Source organism: Physeter macrocephalus, chromosome 16 (genome assembly GCF_002837175.3).
Source record: "Physeter macrocephalus isolate SW-GA chromosome 16, ASM283717v5, whole genome shotgun sequence".
Classification (NCBI taxonomy): domain Eukaryota; kingdom Metazoa; phylum Chordata; class Mammalia; order Artiodactyla; family Physeteridae; genus Physeter; species Physeter macrocephalus.
The window spans coordinates 2,040,222-2,061,747 of NC_041229.1; the positions used below are offsets into that span (position 1 = coordinate 2,040,222).

At 44.2% G+C, this 21,526-nt stretch overlaps 1 protein-coding gene across 1 annotated transcript in view; it reads left to right on the forward strand.

The window, feature by feature from the left end:
* The window catches only part of OPCML (opioid binding protein/cell adhesion molecule like), a 1,102,163-nt gene that overhangs the window by 859,767 nt on the left and 220,870 nt on the right, over positions 1-21,526 (forward strand). The window contains exon 3 of the mRNA XM_024131267.1: positions 15,192-15,424. Within this exon, the coding sequence (XP_023987035.1) occupies positions 15,192-15,424 (233 nt within the window). The remainder of the gene's footprint in view (positions 1-15,191; positions 15,425-21,526) is intronic.

A 21,526-nucleotide genomic window follows, 5' to 3' on the forward strand; every position in this document is an offset into this window, starting at 1 on the left:
GCTCCCCTCCTACTGTCTCATTGTGGCTTCTCCTTTGTCTTTGGATGTGGGGTATCTTTTTTGGTGAGTTCCAGTGTCTTCCTGTTGATGATTGTTTAGCAGTGAGTTGTGATTCTGGTGTTCTCAAAAGAGGGAGTGAGAGCACGTCCTTCTACTCTGCCATCTTGAACCAGTCTCCCAGTCTATGATTTTTAAAATATTGTTTCCATTTTATAAATGTGAAAAACTAGTGCTCACAAAGGATCAGGAGTATAGTAAATGACAGATCTGTGACTGGAACTGGTGTACCCCTTATTAAAATATTTCTTCTCTTAACCAGAATATTACACAAATTCTACAGATGGGATAAAAGCTCATGAACTTGCAGCGTATTTTTTGTTTCATAAATAAATCAGTGCTTTAGCAGTTCCTGGTAAGTTTCACCTGAACCCAGAAGGAGACAGGTTTGTTTATGCCCAATTCTGCAGGAAGAAGAATGACTTTTGAGGGTTTACCTGACTTTGGGATTCCATGATTTCTTACGTTATACGTGGGAAGAAGGTATTTGTAGGGAAATCCGTGGGCTGTAATTTCTGTACTGCCAGAGTCTTTGCTCCCACGATACTCATGCTGGGAGCCCGTGGCTGACTTGCTCCATTCTTCAAAAAGATATCAAGCTCCCCAGACTCTCTGCTTTTAATTTAAAATTTTAATTTATACTTTTCCGCGGATGATACGGAGACAGACATGGCCGTGAGTAAATATGTCAGGATAATCTATTGAATGGAATGAAAATGGTGTGTGCTTGGAAAACATTTTAATTTCATCTTGCTCACTTCTTTGCCAACTATAATGAACAAATCGGGAGGCTGGGTTTTAAAGCTGTTGAGGATGTAGCGGTAGGGACGGTGGAGTGGGAGCCAGGGACAAATAAATAACGTGAACTGTTTGGGGTGGCTTCTCAAGGCGTTCCCGACCAGCCACTGAGCAGCTTCTGTGACAGCTGTTGTCTGAGACAAGGAGTCAGGGCTGAGAGGAAAAGCCCGCCCGCCTTTTACAACCCCCCTGGAGTTCCACACCGCTGGCCTGCACCAGAGGGGCAAGGAATATGGGGCTGGATGATGGGAGAGGAGAGGCTTTCATCATTCTTATCTTTAAAAGATGCTTTTCTTCTTTACCTAAGGGCTCACTGCTTCTGAAATGGCTTTGCCTTATGCTATACCTTTCAAGAGGAAGTTGCAAAGGAAGAATGTGGAAAAAAGGTGGCTTCCAAAGCCACCTGTGATTCCAAATGTGAGGTGACCATCCACCAGTGACTAACCTGGGCATTGTTCTATGGGGAGACCCTCGGCTAAATTCTGTGCTTCTCCTTCACCTGCCCTGAGATGCACCCTTACCACTGCTTCACCAGCTAACAGTATCTCCTCGGGTTGGGAGTGAGACTCCGGGAATAATTTTCCCTTTTCCTTGGTGCCCTGCAGCACGTGTGCAGTAAACGTCTCTTAGAATTGAACATGCTGCTCTGAAGCTCGTGACCTGAAGTAATCCCTTTGACTGTGATCCTATCCCCATCATCCCATTTCTCTTTAGCACTTACACGGTTAGCATTTGCTCTCAGCAATGCCTCTATCTGCTTGAGGATGGAATGTTCTGAGTACCTGGTCTAGGGTGAGGGTTGTCCTATGTGTACAGGGAAACTGCCCAAGACAAGGAGACCACTGCATAAGCTGTCGGGCCTGCGGGCCAACGGGGATTCGCCTTCAGGTGCGCACAGATGTACTGATTGATCTCTCAATTACGTACTTTAAGAAATACGGCGTTTTACCAGCCACCGGCCATCAATCTAGAAACCAGCCCGTCAACCACTGTGCCAAGACGCTGTGAGCGAAGCCTGGTACAAATACAAAGTTAAAGTTGTCTCAGTGCCTTTAGCTGAGGAAATAAACCTTAGATGGAAGTGAAATCCTACTGCAGAGCTCTGTATAGGTGAAGTACAGAATGCTTCTCAAGAGTGAGAAAATCTTAGACGCGAAAGAGTCTATAGGTGGACTGAGAAAGCCTTGGACCGGTGTTTTGGGTTTTGCTAAAAATGTAAATCTCACCTTCTTTCTGAGCTGTTAGTGAGTGGAATAACCTGTCTTGAAACCGGGCTCAAGCAACCCTCAATGGAACTCCATTCTGTATATATTTGAAAATACAGAAAGAGAAGGCTTCAGAAGTCCTTGGGAAATGATAAACCAATGAATGGATTCAGTATCACTTGGTTAAACTAACATACACTCCCATGGAACAGCAGTTGAGTTATGTTTTTCCAAATGCAGCAACAAGCTCTCTGACAATAGTAATAGAGCAGGTTCCGTTTAAGGAATGTTTACTATGTGCAGGTACAATTCTGACTCTGGCTCATGTATCAGTATTATTTCATTCAGCTTCATAATAGCCCTGGAAGGTAGGTGAGTGTGTACATCCAACTTCACAGACGGGGAAAGGGAGGCTCTGAGGGGGTAAACAAAGCGCCTGTCCTGAGGCCGTCTGTTGGTCAATAGCAGAGCCCTTGCCTGTCTGAGCCAAGGCCCTCTCCTCAGCACCGCAATGTACTGTCTCTTTAGTGTCCAATTTACATATGTCGTCAAAGCTCATAAAGAACTCTAGACTCCCCCGCATCATTCTCAGTATTGTCAAGAGTCATCTAGATGACCCATCTGGCCTGAGATGGGGTTAATCCTTTGTGGACGACGGCCACCACTGTGTGGTCACCATGTATCCTACTTTCCATCACGTCCAGCCTCTTTCATGCCAACTCATTTGCTCAAGGACCTCATTCAAGCTTCCAGTGCAGAACCCACCGGGTTCTCTCTATCCATCAGGGTCCCTGTCTTCATGTCTCCTTTCACTCATCTGTTTTCCAATTTCTTTAAAGCTTGGCTTCTTTTCCCTCGCCCGTCCGGCACTCTTCAACACTGGATGAACCCAGCCATCCACGTTGTCTCCGCCTGCAGCTTAGCAGCTGAGCAGATATTCTTGGTTGGAGAATATCCTCAAAGCTGGCAGAGTAGTGTCACTGTAAATTCTTGGCCATCAACTGTAAGTGGGGCCTCAGCACTGCCTGTGAATCCTAGCATAGTTCCCTAGCAATTTTGCTGTCATTTTCTGTAGCAGCTACTTCACTTTTTCTTGCATCTACCTTCCCCGCTTTCCTGCTTTCCCATTTACCCTCAACTGATAAGTTTGCCCTCTACTTAGGAAAAGATAGAAACCATCACTCGGGAGCCTCCTTGCTTTCCCCTAGCCAGATCCACAAATCGATTTGGGTTGCTATTATTTTTTCCTTCTCTTATGACACAACAGCTGAAGCACCCTTCCTTCATGTGCTTGAGATCCCACAGTCTTTCACCTTTACCGTAATTTTTCTTTGTGAGTCATCTGCTTTCTCCTACATCATCAGTTGCTCCTATTCAAGAAGATTGATCCCATCAGTATATGCTTACATATTAAGTATCATAGTGTGTAGGTATCATAATGTAAGAAGGCTGGTCCTTGTCTTATTGACAGTTGCGTCTCTGGTTCACAGTAACATCGGGCTACTCAAAGTGTAGTTCCCCGCTCCCCATCATCATGGTTACAGAGCTTGTTAGGAATGCAGAATTTTGCTTCCCACCCAGACCTAGTGAATTAATGACGTGCACAGGTAACTTGTGGGCATTTAAAAGTTTGAAAAGCCCTAGAACCCAGTAGGTATTCAGTAAATATTTACAAAATGAATAAATAAATTCCCAGTGTTTCCAATCCTAATATAAACAAACAAAAACACTCTGGAGAGCCCGGTGACCTTTCTGGACTGCTTCCAATGACACTGTTTTCAGGATACCCCACACCTTCCTTGTTTTTGTTTAAATACTTTATGTCCTCCAGGACGTTCATCCTGCATGCCTTGGTATATGTTTCCTACTTTTCTTTGGATATCATCCCTCCCCCACCTACACACGTACACACGTGCACACGACACATACACACCCTTCCTGTGTATTAATGTGACTCCACACTCCAGCTGCTGTGAGCAAGGCAGCATCCCCCAATTAGGAAAAATGTGAGGATGCCGTGTATCTGGCAGCCTTCAAAGTCAATCTCTTGCACTCCTGAAGACCCTCTAAGCAGCTCTGACCACCCCCCCATCCTCTGCAGAGGCTCTCCTATATATTCTCCACCAGGACCCTATCCCTACACGTTAGTTCTAGCAGAGTTATTACTCTCTCTGAATCGTAAAATTTCCCCTTATGTAACTTAGAGTTCTTCTTGATGTTCTAGACTTGGCTGTATTTGTAACTCAGGAAATAACTGAGTCATTAAAGCTTCCCAGGAGAACAGCTTTGTGCAATTTAGCATACCTTAGGAATTGGTCTAAAAATTTTTAATTTTTTCTTCCCTCCTCTCCTTGCCTTTAAAACGTTCCTTTATTATTGGTCCTCGAATTCTCTAAAGCAAGATCGCCGCCTTCCCATTTTTTGAACTAGCATTATTAATATATTTTGATACATGTAAGGTTTTTAACTGAAATTCCGTTAACTCTCAATTTATTTTTAAAAAAAGGCAGGGCTTCCCTGGTGGTGCACTGGTTGAGAGTCCGCCTGCCGATGCAGGGAATATGGGTTCGTGCCCGGGTCCGGGAAGATCCCACATGCCGCAGAGCGGCTGGGCCCGTGAGCCACGGCCGCTGAGCCTGCACGTCCGGGGCCCGTGCTCCGCGACGGGAGAGGCCGCGACAGTGAGAGGCCCGCGTACCGCAAAAAAAATAAAATAAAATAAAATAAAAAATAAAGGCAATTGACAAAACAAAAGCAAAAAATAAAAAATAAAACTAATATCATGGGTAAATTTTAAAATGAAATTCAAAGAAATGCATTTTGGGGTTTTACCATTCAACCCTTTTACATTTTTCAGCATTTCTTAACTTGACAACTTTCTGGAAGATCATTTTCTCAGGCAGGGGACAGGGGTGGGCAGGGACAAGGTGACCAGGGATTCCCAGTGGTAATACTATGTTTAAAATGTTATGTACATAAAGTCATGAAACTAGGTATAAATGCCTTAACCTTATACCCTTCTACGACTCAAAAATCTAAAATTATAGATCATACACATATAAACTAATAAAATTAAAGTCTGCAGCATCAGTGGGGCAGATGATGCTTTATTCAAATTAATTTCCAAGTTGCGTGTGAATGTGGTGCTGACTGCTGTAAGGACCCCTCTGACTTCAGCATGTGCCCCTTGATGCCTAAGTTCTCCTCCACATCGGTTCACTGCAACTTTGGGGACCCCCATTGCTCTGGCATCACGCATCTTTCCTTGGCAGGGACGCCTTGCTGACACTGTGAGTCCACCTCATACGTTTCTCATTAGCCTCAGACAATGAAAGAAGTACTCACTGATGCCCTTGTACTAACAGACACAAGGCCAAACACTGAAATCTAACTGTGGTCAGACCACATCCACAACATGCATACGTGATATTTGTACAGAGTATTGTAAAAATGAAAACAGTGAATTAAAACATACAGCAGAGGACCTGTGGACCTTGTGTGTGTGTTTGTGTGTGTAAATGACTCATAGACCAGGGGATAAGGGGGGGAGGGATAAATTGAGAGACTGGGACTGACATATACACACTACTATATATAAAATAAATAACTAATAAGAACCTGCTGTATAGCACAAGGAACTCTACTCAGTGCTCTATAATGGCCTATATGGGAAAAGAATCTAAAAAAACAAGAGTGGATATATACGCATGTATAACTGATTTACTTTGCTGTACACCTGAAGCTAACACAACATTGTAAATCAACTCTACTCCAATAAAAAATATTTTACAAAGACTCATAGAGAGATACACACATACATGAATCTCCAAGGACATCTACTTCACCTTATGTGGGTCCTTTTTTCCCAGCTTTATTGAAATAGAATTTACATATAACATCGTGTAAGTTTAAGGTGTACAGCATGTTGATTTGATGCATTTATTTATTGCCAGATGATTACCTTTATAGAATAAGCTGTCACCTCCATCCCATCATGTAATTAGTGTTTCTTTTTTGGGGTGAAAACATTTAAGATCTACTCTCGCAGCAGATTTCAAGGATATGATACAGTATCGTTAGCTATAATCCTATGTGGGTTCTTTTTATGTCAGTTTGAAAAACATTATCTTACATCTTTTAAGAAAAATAATTAATTAATTAATTTTTGGCTGCATTGGGTCTTCGTTGCTGCGTGTGAGCTTTCTCTAGTTGCAGCGAGCGGGGGCTGCTCTTCATTGCATTGCACGGGCTTCTCATTGCGGTGGCTTCTCTTGTTGCAGAGCACGGGCTCTAGGCACGCGGGCTTCAGTAGTTGTGGCTCGCGGGCTCTAGAGCGCAGGCTCAGTAGTTGTGGCGCACGGGCTTCATTGCTCCGCGGCATGTGGGATCTTCCCGGACCAGGGCTCGAACCCCTGTCCCCTGCTTTGGCAGGTGGATTCTTAACCACTGCGCCACCAGGGAAGTCCCAACATCTTTTAATCATTATAAGTATATGCCGATCACCTACTAGCTGCCAGGTGGACTGACAGCAAAATTGCTAGGGAACTATGCTAGGATTCACTATTTTAATCATTATAAGTATATGCCGATCACCTACTAGCTGCCAGGTGGACTGTGGGAAGTGCTGGTGATACAAAGTGAAGACCACTGAGACGGTTATTTACAGCCTAATGAATAAGTACGTATATGCTTAAATCCGTTGCTGCGTGTGAGCTTTCTCTAGTTGCAGCGAGCGGGGGCTGCTCTTCATTGCATTGCACGGGCTTCTCATTGCGGTGGCTTCTCTTGTTGCAGAGCACGGGCTCTAGGCACGCGGGCTTCAGTAGTTGTGGCTCGCGGGCTCTAGAGCGCAGGCTCAGTAGTTGTGGCGCACGGGCTTCATTGCTCCGCGGCATGTGGGATCTTCCCGGACCAGGGCTCGAACCCCTGTCCCCTGCTTTGGCAGGTGGATTCTTAACCACTGCGCCACCAGGGAAGTCCCAACATCTTTTAATCATTATAAGTATATGCCGATCACCTACTAGCTGCCAGGTGGACTGACAGCAAAATTGCTAGGGAACTATGCTAGGATTCACTATAAGTACGTATATGCTTAAATCCAGTGTTGTAAATTCTGTAAAGAAGACCATCACATTACAAAGAGGTATAGACCAATGTGTCTGTATTAGTGATTAAATTCTATCTGCCACTGTGTACTAGTCATGAAGGCAGAGGGGCATGCGATATAATTTAGGTATTATCCCAATACGAAGGCATTTTCTAGTTAACTTCAGTTTCTCAAAATGCCAATTGTCAGTTCTTTGAACACAGAATCTATAAAGTTAACTGTAAAGGAGACACACCATTTGTTAGGCTGGTTTCCAAGACTTGTTCTCCAGCTCTCCAGATTATCTAAATGTTCCTGCAGCTATCTGTACGTGTAAGTGAGATTTATTTTTAATCTGTGTATGTGACATTTATTTTTAATGCAGACTTGATTTTCAGACATGCGTCATATTGCATTCAGATTTAGGACGATAAAAACATCAGCATCCAGCAAGCAAGCGCAGTGGGGCATTCCTGAGTACTCTCTCTCCGTCAAGGACGCTCCCAATCCCCACGGCAATCTCGGTTCCTTGCCCTGCCTTCAGTTTCACCAGTTACCATTTTCCGAAAATAATATACCTGTTTACTTAGGTGCTTTTATTGTAGTCTCAAAGGGCATGACCTTTGTCTGCCTCTTTCAGGCATCCCAGCTCCTACAACGTCACCTGGTACACATTAGACACTCATTAAATACTGTTGTGTGAATCGTGGCACTTTTTAGTTTTGTATTTTCAGAGGCAAAATATAAAAATGAGAACAAAATAACGACCACAAACAAAAACAAGAAAGCTGGCCAATTTCACTTTTCGGGAAGGCTCTGTTATCTTGATTGAATTCCTGCGTGTCTTTTGTCTTGTTTCTTTAAGGCAGCAGTTCTCAAAGGGCAGTCCCCAGACCAGCAGCTCTGACCTCACCTGGAAACTGGTTTGGAAGGCAAATCCTCAGCCCACCTCCAGCTCACTGAATGGAAGGTCTTGGGAGGTGGGCTGAGCGATCTGTGTTCTAAAAATCTCTCTAGGTGATTTTGATGCACAGCAAAGTTTGAAAACCACTGCTTTAAGGCATGGGTTTCCCCTAACTGTGAAACCAGTCGGGGCACCTTAATCCCACGTTGCATATTCAGCGGAGCTGGACATGATGCTTTGCAAGCAAGACCCCTTTCCTCCACTGTCTTTCAGGTGTTCCTTTGCTCTTTCTGATTCTTATCTCCACACCTCCTCACACATAGCTAGAGGTGGTTTACGGATGTGAAAAAATCACTTCCTGTTCCCCAAAGCTGTTTTATCACTTATGAGAAGATTAAATAAGTACCATAACTTTGAGGGAAACTCTGGCTGGCCTAATAACCTGGGTCCTCAAACCACAAGCACTTTTTATTTATCATTATTATTAAGAAGCAGCCCTGAAGTACGGGGACCCCCGTGCCAGGCTGCCCAGGTTTGAATCCCCTGCCTGATGGTGTTAACGCAGTTCGTGTGCCACCACACAGTGAGGCCAAACAAACTGAAACTTCGGCGTTTGGAGCAGAGAAAAGTTTATGATCAGCTTGTGCACAATTCTCTTACAGTCTGATGGTGAGGCAGCAGGGTGGTGTCACAGGGGTTAACATTATCAGTCCCTAGGCTCCAGGAGGCCTGGGGCTATGTGCTCAAGGTCGCCAAGGAGTTAACATCTTCCATTTGTTGTAGAGGGGGAGGTTTACATCTGCAAAACAACTCAGGAAATGTGCATCAAACACTATTATCTAGGTACTTCAGAGAGGAGCAAAGCAGAGGATCTGGAGGAAGGCCTGCCTGCCCACCCAGCCTCTGACAGGAAGGCCTCATGGGGTCCTGCTCAGTTACAATGGTGCCAGCCTTGGACGTTAGGAGTCCTGAACCTCTCTGTCTGTTCCTCACTGTACAATGTGGACAGTAATAGAGCGTCTCCCAAAGGGTAGCTATGGGATCAAGTGATTTAATATATGGAAGGTTCTTAAACTGTGCTGGGCACAGAACACTCACTGTGTAATTGTAGACGTTCCAGTAGAGGTGCCATGAGTTCTCTCGTATTTGGGCCAGCAGGCAGGGTTAGCTTGGAATGTAAGAATTTTAAATACCTGAAAGGGTTTTCAAGAAATTGGAAAGCTGTCATTAATATTTCTGAACTTTCCTCTTGGCTCCCCCTTATTTATTTATTTATTTTTTCTTTAGTCATAGTTTTATAGCTAAAATTTTTCTTAATGAATTGAACCTGAATTTCCCATTTTACAAAAGGCAACAAGAATACCGATCACACAAATGCAATACACACTCACACACCCGAAGACAGAACTGTCACAAACCCTCCAGAGGATGACTGATAGGGAGTCCCAGACAAACACTTCCCAACACAAATGGACGTCAGGACCAATTAGGAATACACCCAAATGATACTCAGTGCTCGCAAAAGGTCCTCAATGTCAGAAACACATCAGGCCAATTGGCAAAATGCCCAAATAGCACCTCATGCTCAAAAGAGAAGTTTTCCGGACGCACACCAGTGCACTTACTCGGTCTTGGAGCTCGTCAGCTCGTCCAGAGGCATCTTTCCGTTCCACCAAGGAAAAGCGTACGTTGGTAGCCAGTGCCGAGCAGGGGCGCTCCCCCTTATTTAACATTAAAAACCCTCCTTCGTGGGCTTCTGGTTAAAGAGAGTCCGAGACGTAGCCACAGCCGGCAGGGCAGGAGCGGGGTTTGGAACAATACTTAAGCATAATGTTAAGTCCTTTTCTGAGCTCTTCCTCCTGCTGTTCGGAGGTCGGTGAAAGGGCCCTATCATGATGGAGGAAGGCGAGAAGCCCTGAAAGGACGCGTGTTTCTGAGGCACAGAAGCGTTAAGAGGCAGATAACTGTCCCCAACCGACAGAATCCTTGTGCTGAGTGTCTTTGTCATCTGTTAGGTTCTAGGGCTGTGTAGACTCAGCGAAGCAGCTCTACACCATTAGAGAGATGGACTTACTTCCCTCTATGTGTTTTCCACGCCCACTAATGAGGCCCGGGCTTGAGAGCAGGTGAATTGACCTTAGTCATCCATCCGGGGTCCGTTCACCGAGGGGTACCCAAGGCTTTCCAAGGCTGTGTGGCAGGGCACCGAGAGTGTGTGCCTGCCCAGAGGGTAGCGTTGGACTGCGCTGCCTCAAAGTCCGCCCCTACCAGACCCTGCGGCAATTTGAACCGGTGCGATTCACCCCCCCAACCTGCAGTTGTAGGTCTTCCACAAGGAAGTGTATCTAAAGAAGGACATTTTCAAGATCTAAAATGTCCTAAAATGGACCTGCCCGCGAAAGACGTGTGTTTCAGTTGTAGTTCTGGTTGTCCTTTCTGACCGCTCCCGCTTTAATTGTCCGGGAGAGAATGTTCTTTTACTTTCATTGTTCCCTCCACCGCTATTATCAATCTGTCATCAAACAGAGTATCAGTCTTGAGGGAGAGTCCCACCAAAGTAAAGCAGAGAAGTCCTGAAGGAAATGGCACCGTTTTTCATCAGTAATGAATTCATGGCAAAACTGGTACCTTCTCTATCTTGGAATTAGAATCCAGAGAGATAGAGACGTTTTCTGACAGAGGGCAGGGTGATTTGGCATATTAAAATAAACAGTATTTCAATCTTCCCCACCTTTCTCAGCGTATTGGGTTAAACAAAGTGCTTCTAAGTGATAGAATAACACATCTTTAATAGTCATTTGATAAGGCCTAGTAAAATGTTAGCAATATACTGTGCAGATACTGAGAAACTGAATGAATTTAATACTGGGTTACAAAGCCCTTTGCAAGTCAGGTGTTTTCCAATTCATTCCTTTAAAATAAATTGAAGGAGGAATTAATTGAATTGTCAGCTGTGAGATCATTAAACTAATTTTTGAAGCTATATTACTATGTGGTTTTTGGCATGTATCTTGGAAGAGGTTCAAAGAATTGAGTGACATTGCTATACAAGGTTTACATTTCTTTCTCCTTGCTTATGTGAACTTGGTTTTTTTTTCAAAGCCAAATAGGAATAGAATTGATCCTGAGCTCTCATTCTAGTATAATGATATTTATCGATGGTATAATAAATGGAAAAGCCTCATCTATCCCATTGAGAGCTATATTTCCAGTAAAAGTTTACTTTTTATGTTTAATTATTACTTAACCACATGTATAATATATTTATGTTGTTTTATCAATAGTATCCTTGTAAAGATAACTCATTCTAAAAGAAAATATTATTCGGAGCTTTACGGTCACAGAACATGAAAGAAATTTAAATTTCAATCTCTATACTTTGTTATTGCAAATAAATATGATAGCTGATCAAGAAAAGATTTTCAAGCATAAAATATGCTTGAAATATTATATCAGGATAAAATCCTGCAGATAAAATCCTGCAGAGGATATATAATAGATACACAAGTTCAAGTTTAGAAAAGGAGCAATGCACATTTTATGACTGTTAAAAAAGAGCTTGTTCATGAATTTTGAAAGTAGACAATCATGAGTGTCAAATTGCTATGGTATTTAAATTCGTATAGAGATATATATAAAGGAACATTATGACATTTTAATTTTAAAATGTGAATAATCTCCACAGACTAAAAATGCATCCTTTGCAACTATTACCTAAACTTTAAAAATATTATGTCGACTTAGAATGTGCAAAGGGTTACGTAATTGACCAAAATAAAAGCAAGCATATTGTCTGCACTGTCACCTGGGTGTGTGTGGTTCCAGGGTCTGGGAGACAACACCCTTCACTCTGTCTGGTTTACCATCTACTTCCAGGCTGGCCGCACTGTACAGTAGGAATTTAACCTTTAGGAGTCATTCAAACAGAGATTTGATCTTCATGGAAATAACAGCTGTTATTAAGAAAGTTGGCACGTTAAGTCTTATCAGTGATTTGCAACTGAGAGTGAATGAATGTGTTTATCATACTTTTTTTCCTAAGAAATGGTTTTGAAAGTGGGGAGCAGAGAGGGCCCATTAGGGCTTTAGTCCTCATAAGGGAAATGGACAGTTGCTGTAGAAGGAACAAAAATGCACAGAAAGTGAAGCTAGGGCCCCAAGGATGTGGAGGAGACAACATGACCTTAGTTTTTCTTTTTTTTTTTAAATTAATTTATTCCTTATTGAAGTGAAGTTGATTTACAATGTTGTTTTAGTTTCAGGCACACAGCAAAATGATTCAGTTATACATACATATATATTTTTTTCAGATTCTTTTCCCGTATAGGTTACTACAAAATACTGAGTATAGTTCCCTGTGCTATACAGCAGGTCCTTGTTGTTTATATATTTTATATATAATAGCATGTATATGTTACACGCAAATTCCTAATTTATCCCCCCCTTTCCCCTTTGGTAACCATAAGTTTGTTTTCTGTGAGTCTGTTTCTGTTTTGTAAATAAGTTCATTTGTATCATTTTTTTAGATTCCACGTATAAGTGGTATCTTATATTTGCCTTTCTCTGTCTGGCTTACTTCACTTAGTATTGGTTTGGCCAAAAAGTTCATTCGGTTTTGAGTAAAAATAAAAGATATATTTTTCATTTTCACCAAGAATTTTATTGAACAATGTAAATTCACTAACCGAATGAACTTTTTGGCCAATCCAATATGATAATCTCTAGGTCCATCCATGTTGCTGCAAATGGCATTATGTCATTCTTTTTTATGGCTGAGTAATATTCCGTTATATATATATGTACCACATCTTCTTTATCCATTCATCTGTCAATGGACATTAAGGTTGCTTCCATGTCCTGGCTATTGTAAACAGTGCTGCAATGAACATTGGGGTGCATGTATCTTTTCAAATTAGTGTTTTCTCTGGATATATGCTCAGGACTGGGATTGCTAAGTCATATGTTAACTCTATTTTTAGTTTTTTAAGGAACCTGCATACTGTTATCCGTAGTGGCTGCACCAGTTTACATTCCCACCAACACTGTAGAAGGGTTCCCTTTTCTCCACACCCTCTCCAGCATTTCTTATTTGTAGACTTTTTGATGACTTCAGTTTTTCTTTATGCCAAATAGGCATCCATGAAGGTGGGAAGGAGTCACTGAATGATACCTGAATACAGGGACCATTAGGTAAATGCAGCTGGGTCCCCAAAACTCACCTCACTGATCTTAGACGTATCTGGAAACAAATACAGAATTAGATCTATAAGTACAGGTATGCAGGGATGCCTGTGGCCAAGTTAAAATAAAAGCTTCCTAAGAATATTAGAGTATGATTCTGTTTTAGGTAAAAACAAATCAACACAACCTTTCCGTATGTGAATATGTGTCTGTAAGGAGTAAGGTGAGGAAAACATAACAGGCTGTCACTGAAATAGCGACATCCAGGCAGGGAGTTGGGTGGAGAGAAAGATTAGCTTGGCCTTTAGGCATCTTTGTATTGTATTCGTTTACATGTTTATACATGTTTATTTTACCTTTGTGGTTGTAAAAAATAACAAAGAACATATAGAGGAGAAAAATGTCTTCCTTTCTCCACCTAATGATCACCCCCCCCCCCCACCTAATGATCACCCCACCCCTACCTCGAGGCTGCCCGCACCTGCTGAATGACAGGTGGACGTGTGCATAGCAGACCCCTCTGATTGGAAGCTAGTTTTATTTTTATTCCTCCTCCCCATCAGGGAGAGGGCCTCGCTAGACTGGGCGCTCACCCCTTTCAGTGGCAGCTGTCATTTTGGTGCTCCAGTATCCTTCTGTTCCCTGGACCATGCAGGCTATGTCAGGCTGTTCACTTTGCCAAGGGAAACCCATGTGTCTCCCCATGGCCAGTGTCCTTGGCGCTCCCACCTCCTGAGCCCTGGTCCCGGTCAAGATGGGACCAGACCTGGTGAGGTGTGGCCATGTTTATTCCCTGTCTCCTTACCTGAAGGTGCTGGCTTCACGTTCCCCGTCCGCAGGAGGCACCGCTCATACCCTCTCTGGTGGGACACCTAGGGGAAGCAGGTGTAATTTCACCTTTTCATTTGCCGAGATACTGAAACTCAGGTTCTGACTAGAGCACTGAGTAGTGGGTAGACACACACCTGGGGCCCTTTAACCATGCCCTTCATTGAACAACTCCGATTTCTCAAGGATTTCCTTTTCTCAGTTTTCCACCCACACATTCTAAGTTCCTGGGACACATTTGCAAATTTTCTTCCTGACCAGCAGGCACATTTATTTCTGCATTAAACCTGATAACCTGCAGGTCATACACAGAGACAAGCAAATTCCATTTGCTTGTAGCTCCATTCATAGCCTCTGACTGTTGGGGAGAGTAGGTTAGGGTATGTGAGGTAGGGGTCAGTCCCTTAGCTTGGTGACAAGCAGGCGACATCAGCTACATTGCTCTCGGTAGGGGTGGGTAGGGAGGAGTGTGTGAGCAGGAGGGGGTCTCTGCTGGCCGCTTTCTCCGTCCCTCTCCTGAAATCTAAGAGGCAGCCATGACTGCCTCAAAGCCTGCTGGCACTGTCCCATGACTTTCAAGACTCTGTGTTATAAATTGCAGTTGGAGGGCTTTGGGCGGCTTAGGGGTACAGGAGATGATGAACACGAGGGATGTTCGGTGTCCAATTTTTGACTTAACAACAAGTTCAGCATTTGCTGTGTGGATTATCTGTGACCTACTTGAAATACTGATGCACTCTCTCTCCCCTCTGGCCCTGGGCCACTTCTCCCACAAGGTGGTAACTGTGCTCGAGAAATAGAAACTAATTTTCATAGAAGCCTAAGGGAAAAAATAAGATGGAAAGCAAATATACAGCAAAGATATTCACGTAATATGTTCCTAAGTCAAATAGAAATGATTTTGTAGCATCCGTTCTTCAGGAGGATTCAGGCCACTGTTGCCCTCTATTTAGGAAGCTTTATCAATAATTTATTCCCTTTAGCACTGGGCTATGTTATTTCATTTACCCCTTGAATGACAACAGCTGTGTTTATAACAGAATCTCTGAACCCTTTCTCCCTCCCTCCCCTCCCCTCTTCCCACGCCTTCTCCCCCTCTCTTACCCTTCCCCTCCCCGACCCTCACTCACAGGTGTACCATAGATGACCGGGTCACCCGGGTGGCCTGGCTGAACCGCAGCACCATCCTCTACGCCGGGAACGACAAGTGGTCCATAGACCCTCGTGTGATCATCCTGGTTAACACGCCAACCCAGTACAGCATCATGATCCAGAACGTGGACGTGTACGACGAGGGCCCGTACACCTGCTCCGTGCAGACGGACAACCACCCCAAGACCTCCCGGGTGCACCTCATCGTGCAAGGTAGGTGGCCTAGCCCGGGGGCTCGCGTGCCCCTCAGGGATGCAGGGGAAGCGTGATCTCAGCTTGTCCTTCGACTCCTGTGGAAAGACACAAAAGGCCGTTTCCTCTGTAGAATCCAGAGACTGAGTGTCTGTCCTGGATTTCTTCCGCCTGCTGGGGCCTTGACTAAGTCCTGAGTATCTGTACAGAGTTTCTCCATTTTCTCTCTGGTCCTTCTGTTCTCATTAGTAGGTTGTTTGGCATGTTTGAGCTGGTTGAGCTTTCTGGAGTGGGGAAAAGATATATTAGAAATATATATTATGTTATACGATATTATATTATGTTATATTCTACTTTGTTATAGTATATAGATACTAGTTACTTAGCACTCTGGAGTGGGGAAAAGATATATTAGAAATATATATTATGTTATACGATATTATATTATGTTATATCATATTATACTATGTTATAGTATATAGTTACCAGTTACTTAGCCCTCTGGAGTGGGGAAAAGATATATTAGGAAATGGGTACGGTACTACTCTCTGTGCCTTTTGTTGTTCAGAGGCTTATTTCATGATAAAAGGTTAATAATATTGATGTGAAATCGTGTGACATATGACTGTTCTTGCATAGCTGGTGGTTGTGTCTGTACCAGAAGGGGTTCTGAGTACTGTTTGGCATTGCTGCTGAGTCCGTGTACACCCTTTTAGCCCCACAATGGAGGTCAAGAAGGATATTAGTCAAAATGTTATCTCCAGGTCTATGTTGGAAATAAATCTATATAATTAAAAAGGGGGAATCCCTAATATTCTCTCCCATTCTCCCTTAAAAATCTGAATTAGTATAACCCAGGCATAGTAGTTAAGAGTTTTTCATTTGAATTTTACTTTGTAGGAGAAATATGGGGTTGAAGAAATGTCAGAATCTCAGATATCAACTATTAAGTGTTAAGAATTAAAAACTCATGCAGAGAGCAGCCAAGAGAATTGGGGAACCGTCTTAAAACAAGGCAGCTCTACAAATGACCTTATGTTGAGCTGCCCCCTACCAACACCCCCATCACTATGTAAAGCAATTTCTATCAGGTATCCACTCATGGTAGCAATGAGGTGCTGAGCAGACTAGCTCCCATCCCCCATGACATATCCTTCCTCCACCAAAGGAGAGGTTTGGGTGGACCTTTCTCAGTGTCCCCTATGCTGATGTCTCATGGCCATGCCTTGAGCTCAGAAAGAGTCCCTGTGTGTGACTTAGTGTCAGTAACTGCCTTTTATCAGATCCCATCTGCAGTTGATCCAATGGGTTGTTGTTGTTTTTTCAGTTTCTGAAATGTGTATGGCATTCTTGCTTAGCTAATATGGATTCCCTCGTCCCTGCCTTTCTAAAAAATATAATTTTGCTCATTTCGGATGGTTTCATGGGAAGTTTGAGTAGGAGTTAAGAGTCTTCATGCTTTGGTCACGTGTGCAAATCAAGGTGGCCATTCTTTTCTTTTGTCTGGAACAGCTCTTTGCTAGCAGAGCATCTGGGGCTTTGGCTCTGCACACCGTGGTAATGGCCTGAGCTGGGCCGGAGGTCTGTCTGCTGCAGCCCTGCCTCCCAGCAGGCCCTGGTGCTGCCATAGTGCTGAAACATTGCCTCCGTTCAGCCTCTAAGCCCTTCTCTCACCCACATGCCCCTAGACTCCCACATCTGCCTGCTACACGAGGACACCCGTGCTCCGCTGTGTCTGTTCTCTATCCATGTCCCACCAGGGGTATGGTTTGGGGATAATCTGCTCGGGAGCTACAAGACGGCCTGCCATCTGGAGATAAAGACAAGTGTCACGGCTGCAGCTTCTCCTCAGGGGCTGGTGGAGGGCCTGGCTGAGATCGGTCGTCTGAGATGAGCGGGGACGTCTGCAGAAAACAAGGGAGCTCAAGCTCTCACCACCCGCCTGCCACCTGGGCTTGGCTCCAGAGGAGCACAAATTCTCGGCATGGGAAGTGACGCCTCCGTGGCGCCTCCGTGGCACCTCCGTGGCACCTCCGTGGCCTTGACAACAATGTTATCTTCAAATTCAGGAAATTCGTCACTGAAAGAAAAAAAAAAAGAACTGTCAGGCACTGTACAGAAACAGACTCAAGCAGAACAAGGCTATCACTTTTCAAGGAAGAAGACAGACTGTGTAAGCACGTCAGAGCCAATACAGGCCATAAAGGGCCTGTGGCACAGAGCTTCAGGGATAATGTTCTTCGAAAGAAGCTTGGAGTAATTCCTGGGGCTGGATGTGAAAGCCAGTGGGGTCTCAGAGCTTTGGGTCAGAAAGACTCTGGGAAGAGGCAAGGAGCAGGGCAGTGGAGTCCTTCATTGCAGAGGTGACGTCCTCAAGTCTCCACGCTTTAGGCCAAGCAACTTCCGTAGCTCCGGGCAGTCCAATGCAAAGATCAGGAGGGCAGAGGAGGAAGGGGAGCACCTCCTCTTGGAAATCTTAGCAGACTGGGCTTTACATTTACTGAGAGGCTAAAATGAGGAGCTCAGGGAGCTGTTCTTCCTTTGGGAATCAGTTGAGTTTCCAGTGGGTGGAAGCCGAGACCCTGCGGCTCAATTAGAAAAAAGCCCAGAAGTCTCCTCTTTCCCAGCAGCTGTCGGCTTTTGTCCAGTCTATAGATTAATTTTTCAGACTTAGTGTTAGTTCAGGTTAAAGATAATGAAAGTTTCCTAATCCTCTTAAAGAAGATTTATCTGACCGAGTAGAAAGCTTTTGGAATACAATAAGGCATATATAAAACTGAGGTCTAATCTTTCCTTTAATTTCAAACTGCTGATGGGTATTGATTTTGCAATGAGAAAAACTGAAAAATTTCCAAGCTGCAACTTGTCTATCTGCATATGTGTGTGTGTGTATGTGTGTGTGTGTGTGTGTGTGTGTGTGTGTGTGTGTGTGTGTGTGTGTATGGTATTTTTTTATCTTCTGTCCATTTGAGAATGTTAGAATCTCATCACCTCTGCCAGACAAGTGTCATTAGCAGAAGGGCAATCCCACGGGGTCTAGGCTTTGTTGCTCCTTCCTGCAAAGTGGGTAGCTGAGAGCTGCTCTAACACTGCCTCAAAGCCTGTCCTTTCCTGGTTTATAAGGTGGCCTTTCCACGTATCTGATGGGATTCGTTTCCTAGTCCTTCTCTTTAAGGGAAGAAGCTGCTTTCGTTAAAATAGCATCACTGGTCCCCAAGGTACATCTTGGCCACCGAAGGGATAACTTTAAGGTGCCACGTGATGGTGAGGCTGTGACTGTGTCTCTGGTACGTGACGGTGAGGCTGTGACTGTGTACCGAGGTGTTAAGGAAATCCAGAACAAGGGGCTCAGATTCGTCAGGGCAGGAAAACCAATCTGGCAGCCCTGTGTGGGAGGGGGTGCCATGAAGGAGCTGGAGGCATGGGATGGGCAAGAGGTCATGCCCATCACTCAGAAGGTGTGAGGACAGCAGATTGTGGGTCTCCCTGTAGGAAGGGAGACGCTTCCTTCAAGAGGTATCATCCAAGGGAAATTGAGAGGATTAATCCCAATATCTTGAAATAGGAAGAATTAAAAGGATATCACCTCCCTTTTTGAGTTTGGGGAAATGTTAGATGTTCCCACTAGTGATTGCAGAGTTAGGATCCTGAGCCGCTGGGAGAGGAAAGTGTTAGGCTTGTGAGCTTTAGGGATAAAGAAAACACAGACATTACACAGGTGTTATAAAACTAAGAAACAGGTGTAACTCAAGACAAGAAGGGGTTTGTTTGAGATTTATCATGAATTTACTAGCATGAGAGGAGGTAAGTTTTTTTTGTTTGTTTGTTTGTTTTTTTGTGGTATGCGGGCCTTCCTCTGTTGTGGCCTCTCCCGTTGCGGAGCACAGGCTCCGGACGCGCAGGCTCAGCGGCCATGGCTCACGGGCCCAGCCGCTCCGCGGCATGTGGGATCCTCCCATACCGGGGCACGAACCCGGTTCCCCTGCATCGGCAGGCGGACGCGCAACCACTGCGCCACCAGGGAAGCCCTGAGGAGGTAAGTTTTGTGAGATGAACTCTTCCTACTCGAGGGCAGCAAGAACCCCAGCACATAGCACGTCGTCTGAGGGATCCTAGGCATTCAGCAGATGTTTGTAAGATGAACAGAGGACAGATGGATACAGCAAATGAGATGGCATAAGAAGGCAGTGATCATAAAGTCCCTTCAGGCAGATAGGGGCAGGGCATGAGTCAGGCTGTCCCGATGACTTGGAGTGGCCAGTAATTGGGAAGAGGTCCTTAGAGGGATGAGGTCTTCCGTGTGACAAGCCAAGAGATATGTTCTAACAGCGATCGCGTGACTTCCGTGTGTTTATTTAGTACTTTACAGCACTGGTCACAATCTTTGGCTCATGTGACCCTCACAGCAAGCCCTGGGAGGCTTCAGGGCAGTGACTGGTATTTCCATTTTGCATGAGATCACTGCAGCTCACAGAGGTTAAGAGACTGGCCAGGGTGCCCTGTGAGTCAGCAGATGTGCTGGGTCTGTACCCCAGCCGTGCGACTCCACGCTCAGTGTGCCTCCGGCACAGGCCACCCCCCCACTGCCAACCACGTCCAAGGTCATTCCTCTAATCTAGATCCATGGGAATTTGCCAGTTATCCTTTCTTTTTTCCCTCTTTTTCCTGCTACTGATGTTTCATTGTACTAGCAGAAATTGGGGACAAAACTCAAGAAAGAAAATGAGCAGTGAGGGAGCAGGAGTGGGGTGCCAGAGCCCCAAAAGATGATGTAGAGAGGCTGAGGCAGAGGCAAAGAGGAAGGTAATTAATTTGCCAGTAGCTCATCCCTCCAGGGACACACATTCTAAATGTTACCTCTTTCCCCTATGTCCGTACTGAAAACGCTGGCGCCTTTGAGAATCCAGAATCTAATCGTCACTCTGATTGGCATGAACTCTTCAGCATTCTAGAATGTATGGATATCGTCGTGTCACAGTAGTTGTCACTGTCAGGGAGCGATAGACAGGAAGATCTGGCATTCTTTCTCCTTGGCTGTTGGTATCTCTATCTGCTCTCTTGGCTAGTCCAAAAATCTGTTTCCTGCCAGACACTTGCTTTCATGGAGCAAACTACTCCTGCTAAGCCCAATTTTAGGCAAAGGGCTAGAAAGGATGAATGATGTGAAGAAGCCTATGCAATTTCTATGTCTTCAAGAGACTTTGGGGCTTTGAGCCTGGAGTCAGTTCAGGTGAGACTACTTGGTACCTAAGGTTTAGTTTAGCAGGTAGAGAAGTCTGAGTCTCCACCCAGTCCAGCCCTAGGTTTCGCCGAGTGTCAGCCAACCTCTGCACTGGGCACACTGAGTGTAAACTGATCTCAGTTGATCCTCACAACATCCCCGACAGGTTTACGCCATAGTCACATCTTACAAGTAAGAAAACTGAAGCTCAGAAAGAGTAAAAACTTGCCCAAAGATGATAGAGCCACTAAAAGCTTTAAATTCCCTTCACCAGGCTTGTCTCTAGGTAAAAGCTATCAAAACACACACAGTTAAAGCCCTCTGCATGCATGATCTCTTCTGATTATTCTTCATCGAGGCCCTGGGAGACAGAACAGAAAATCACCACATTCCAGGAAAAGAACCCGAGATTCAGGGAGCTGACATGATTTGTCCAAGTTACACTGGCTAGCAAGTGGTGAAGCACGCCTTAACACCAGGAGTTTTATTTTTACTTGAATAGTTGATTTACAGTGTTGTGTTAGCTTCAGGTGTATAGCTAAGTGATTCAGTTATACATATATGTTTTTTTTTCCCTTACAGGTTATTACAAAATATTGAGTTCCCTGTGCTATGCAATAGGTCCTTATTGGTTATCTGTTTTATAGATAGTAGTGTGGATATGTTAATCCCAAACCCCTGATTTATTCCCCCCTTTCCCCTTTGGTAACCGTAAGTTTGTTTTCTATGTCTGGAAGTCTATTTTTGTTTGTTTAAAAGTTCATTTGTATCATTCTTTTAAGATTCCACATATAAATGATATCATATGATGTTTGTCTTTCTCTGTGTCTGGCTTACTTTACTTAGTATGATAATCTCTAGGTCCATCCATGTTACTGCAAATGGCATTATTTCATTCTTTT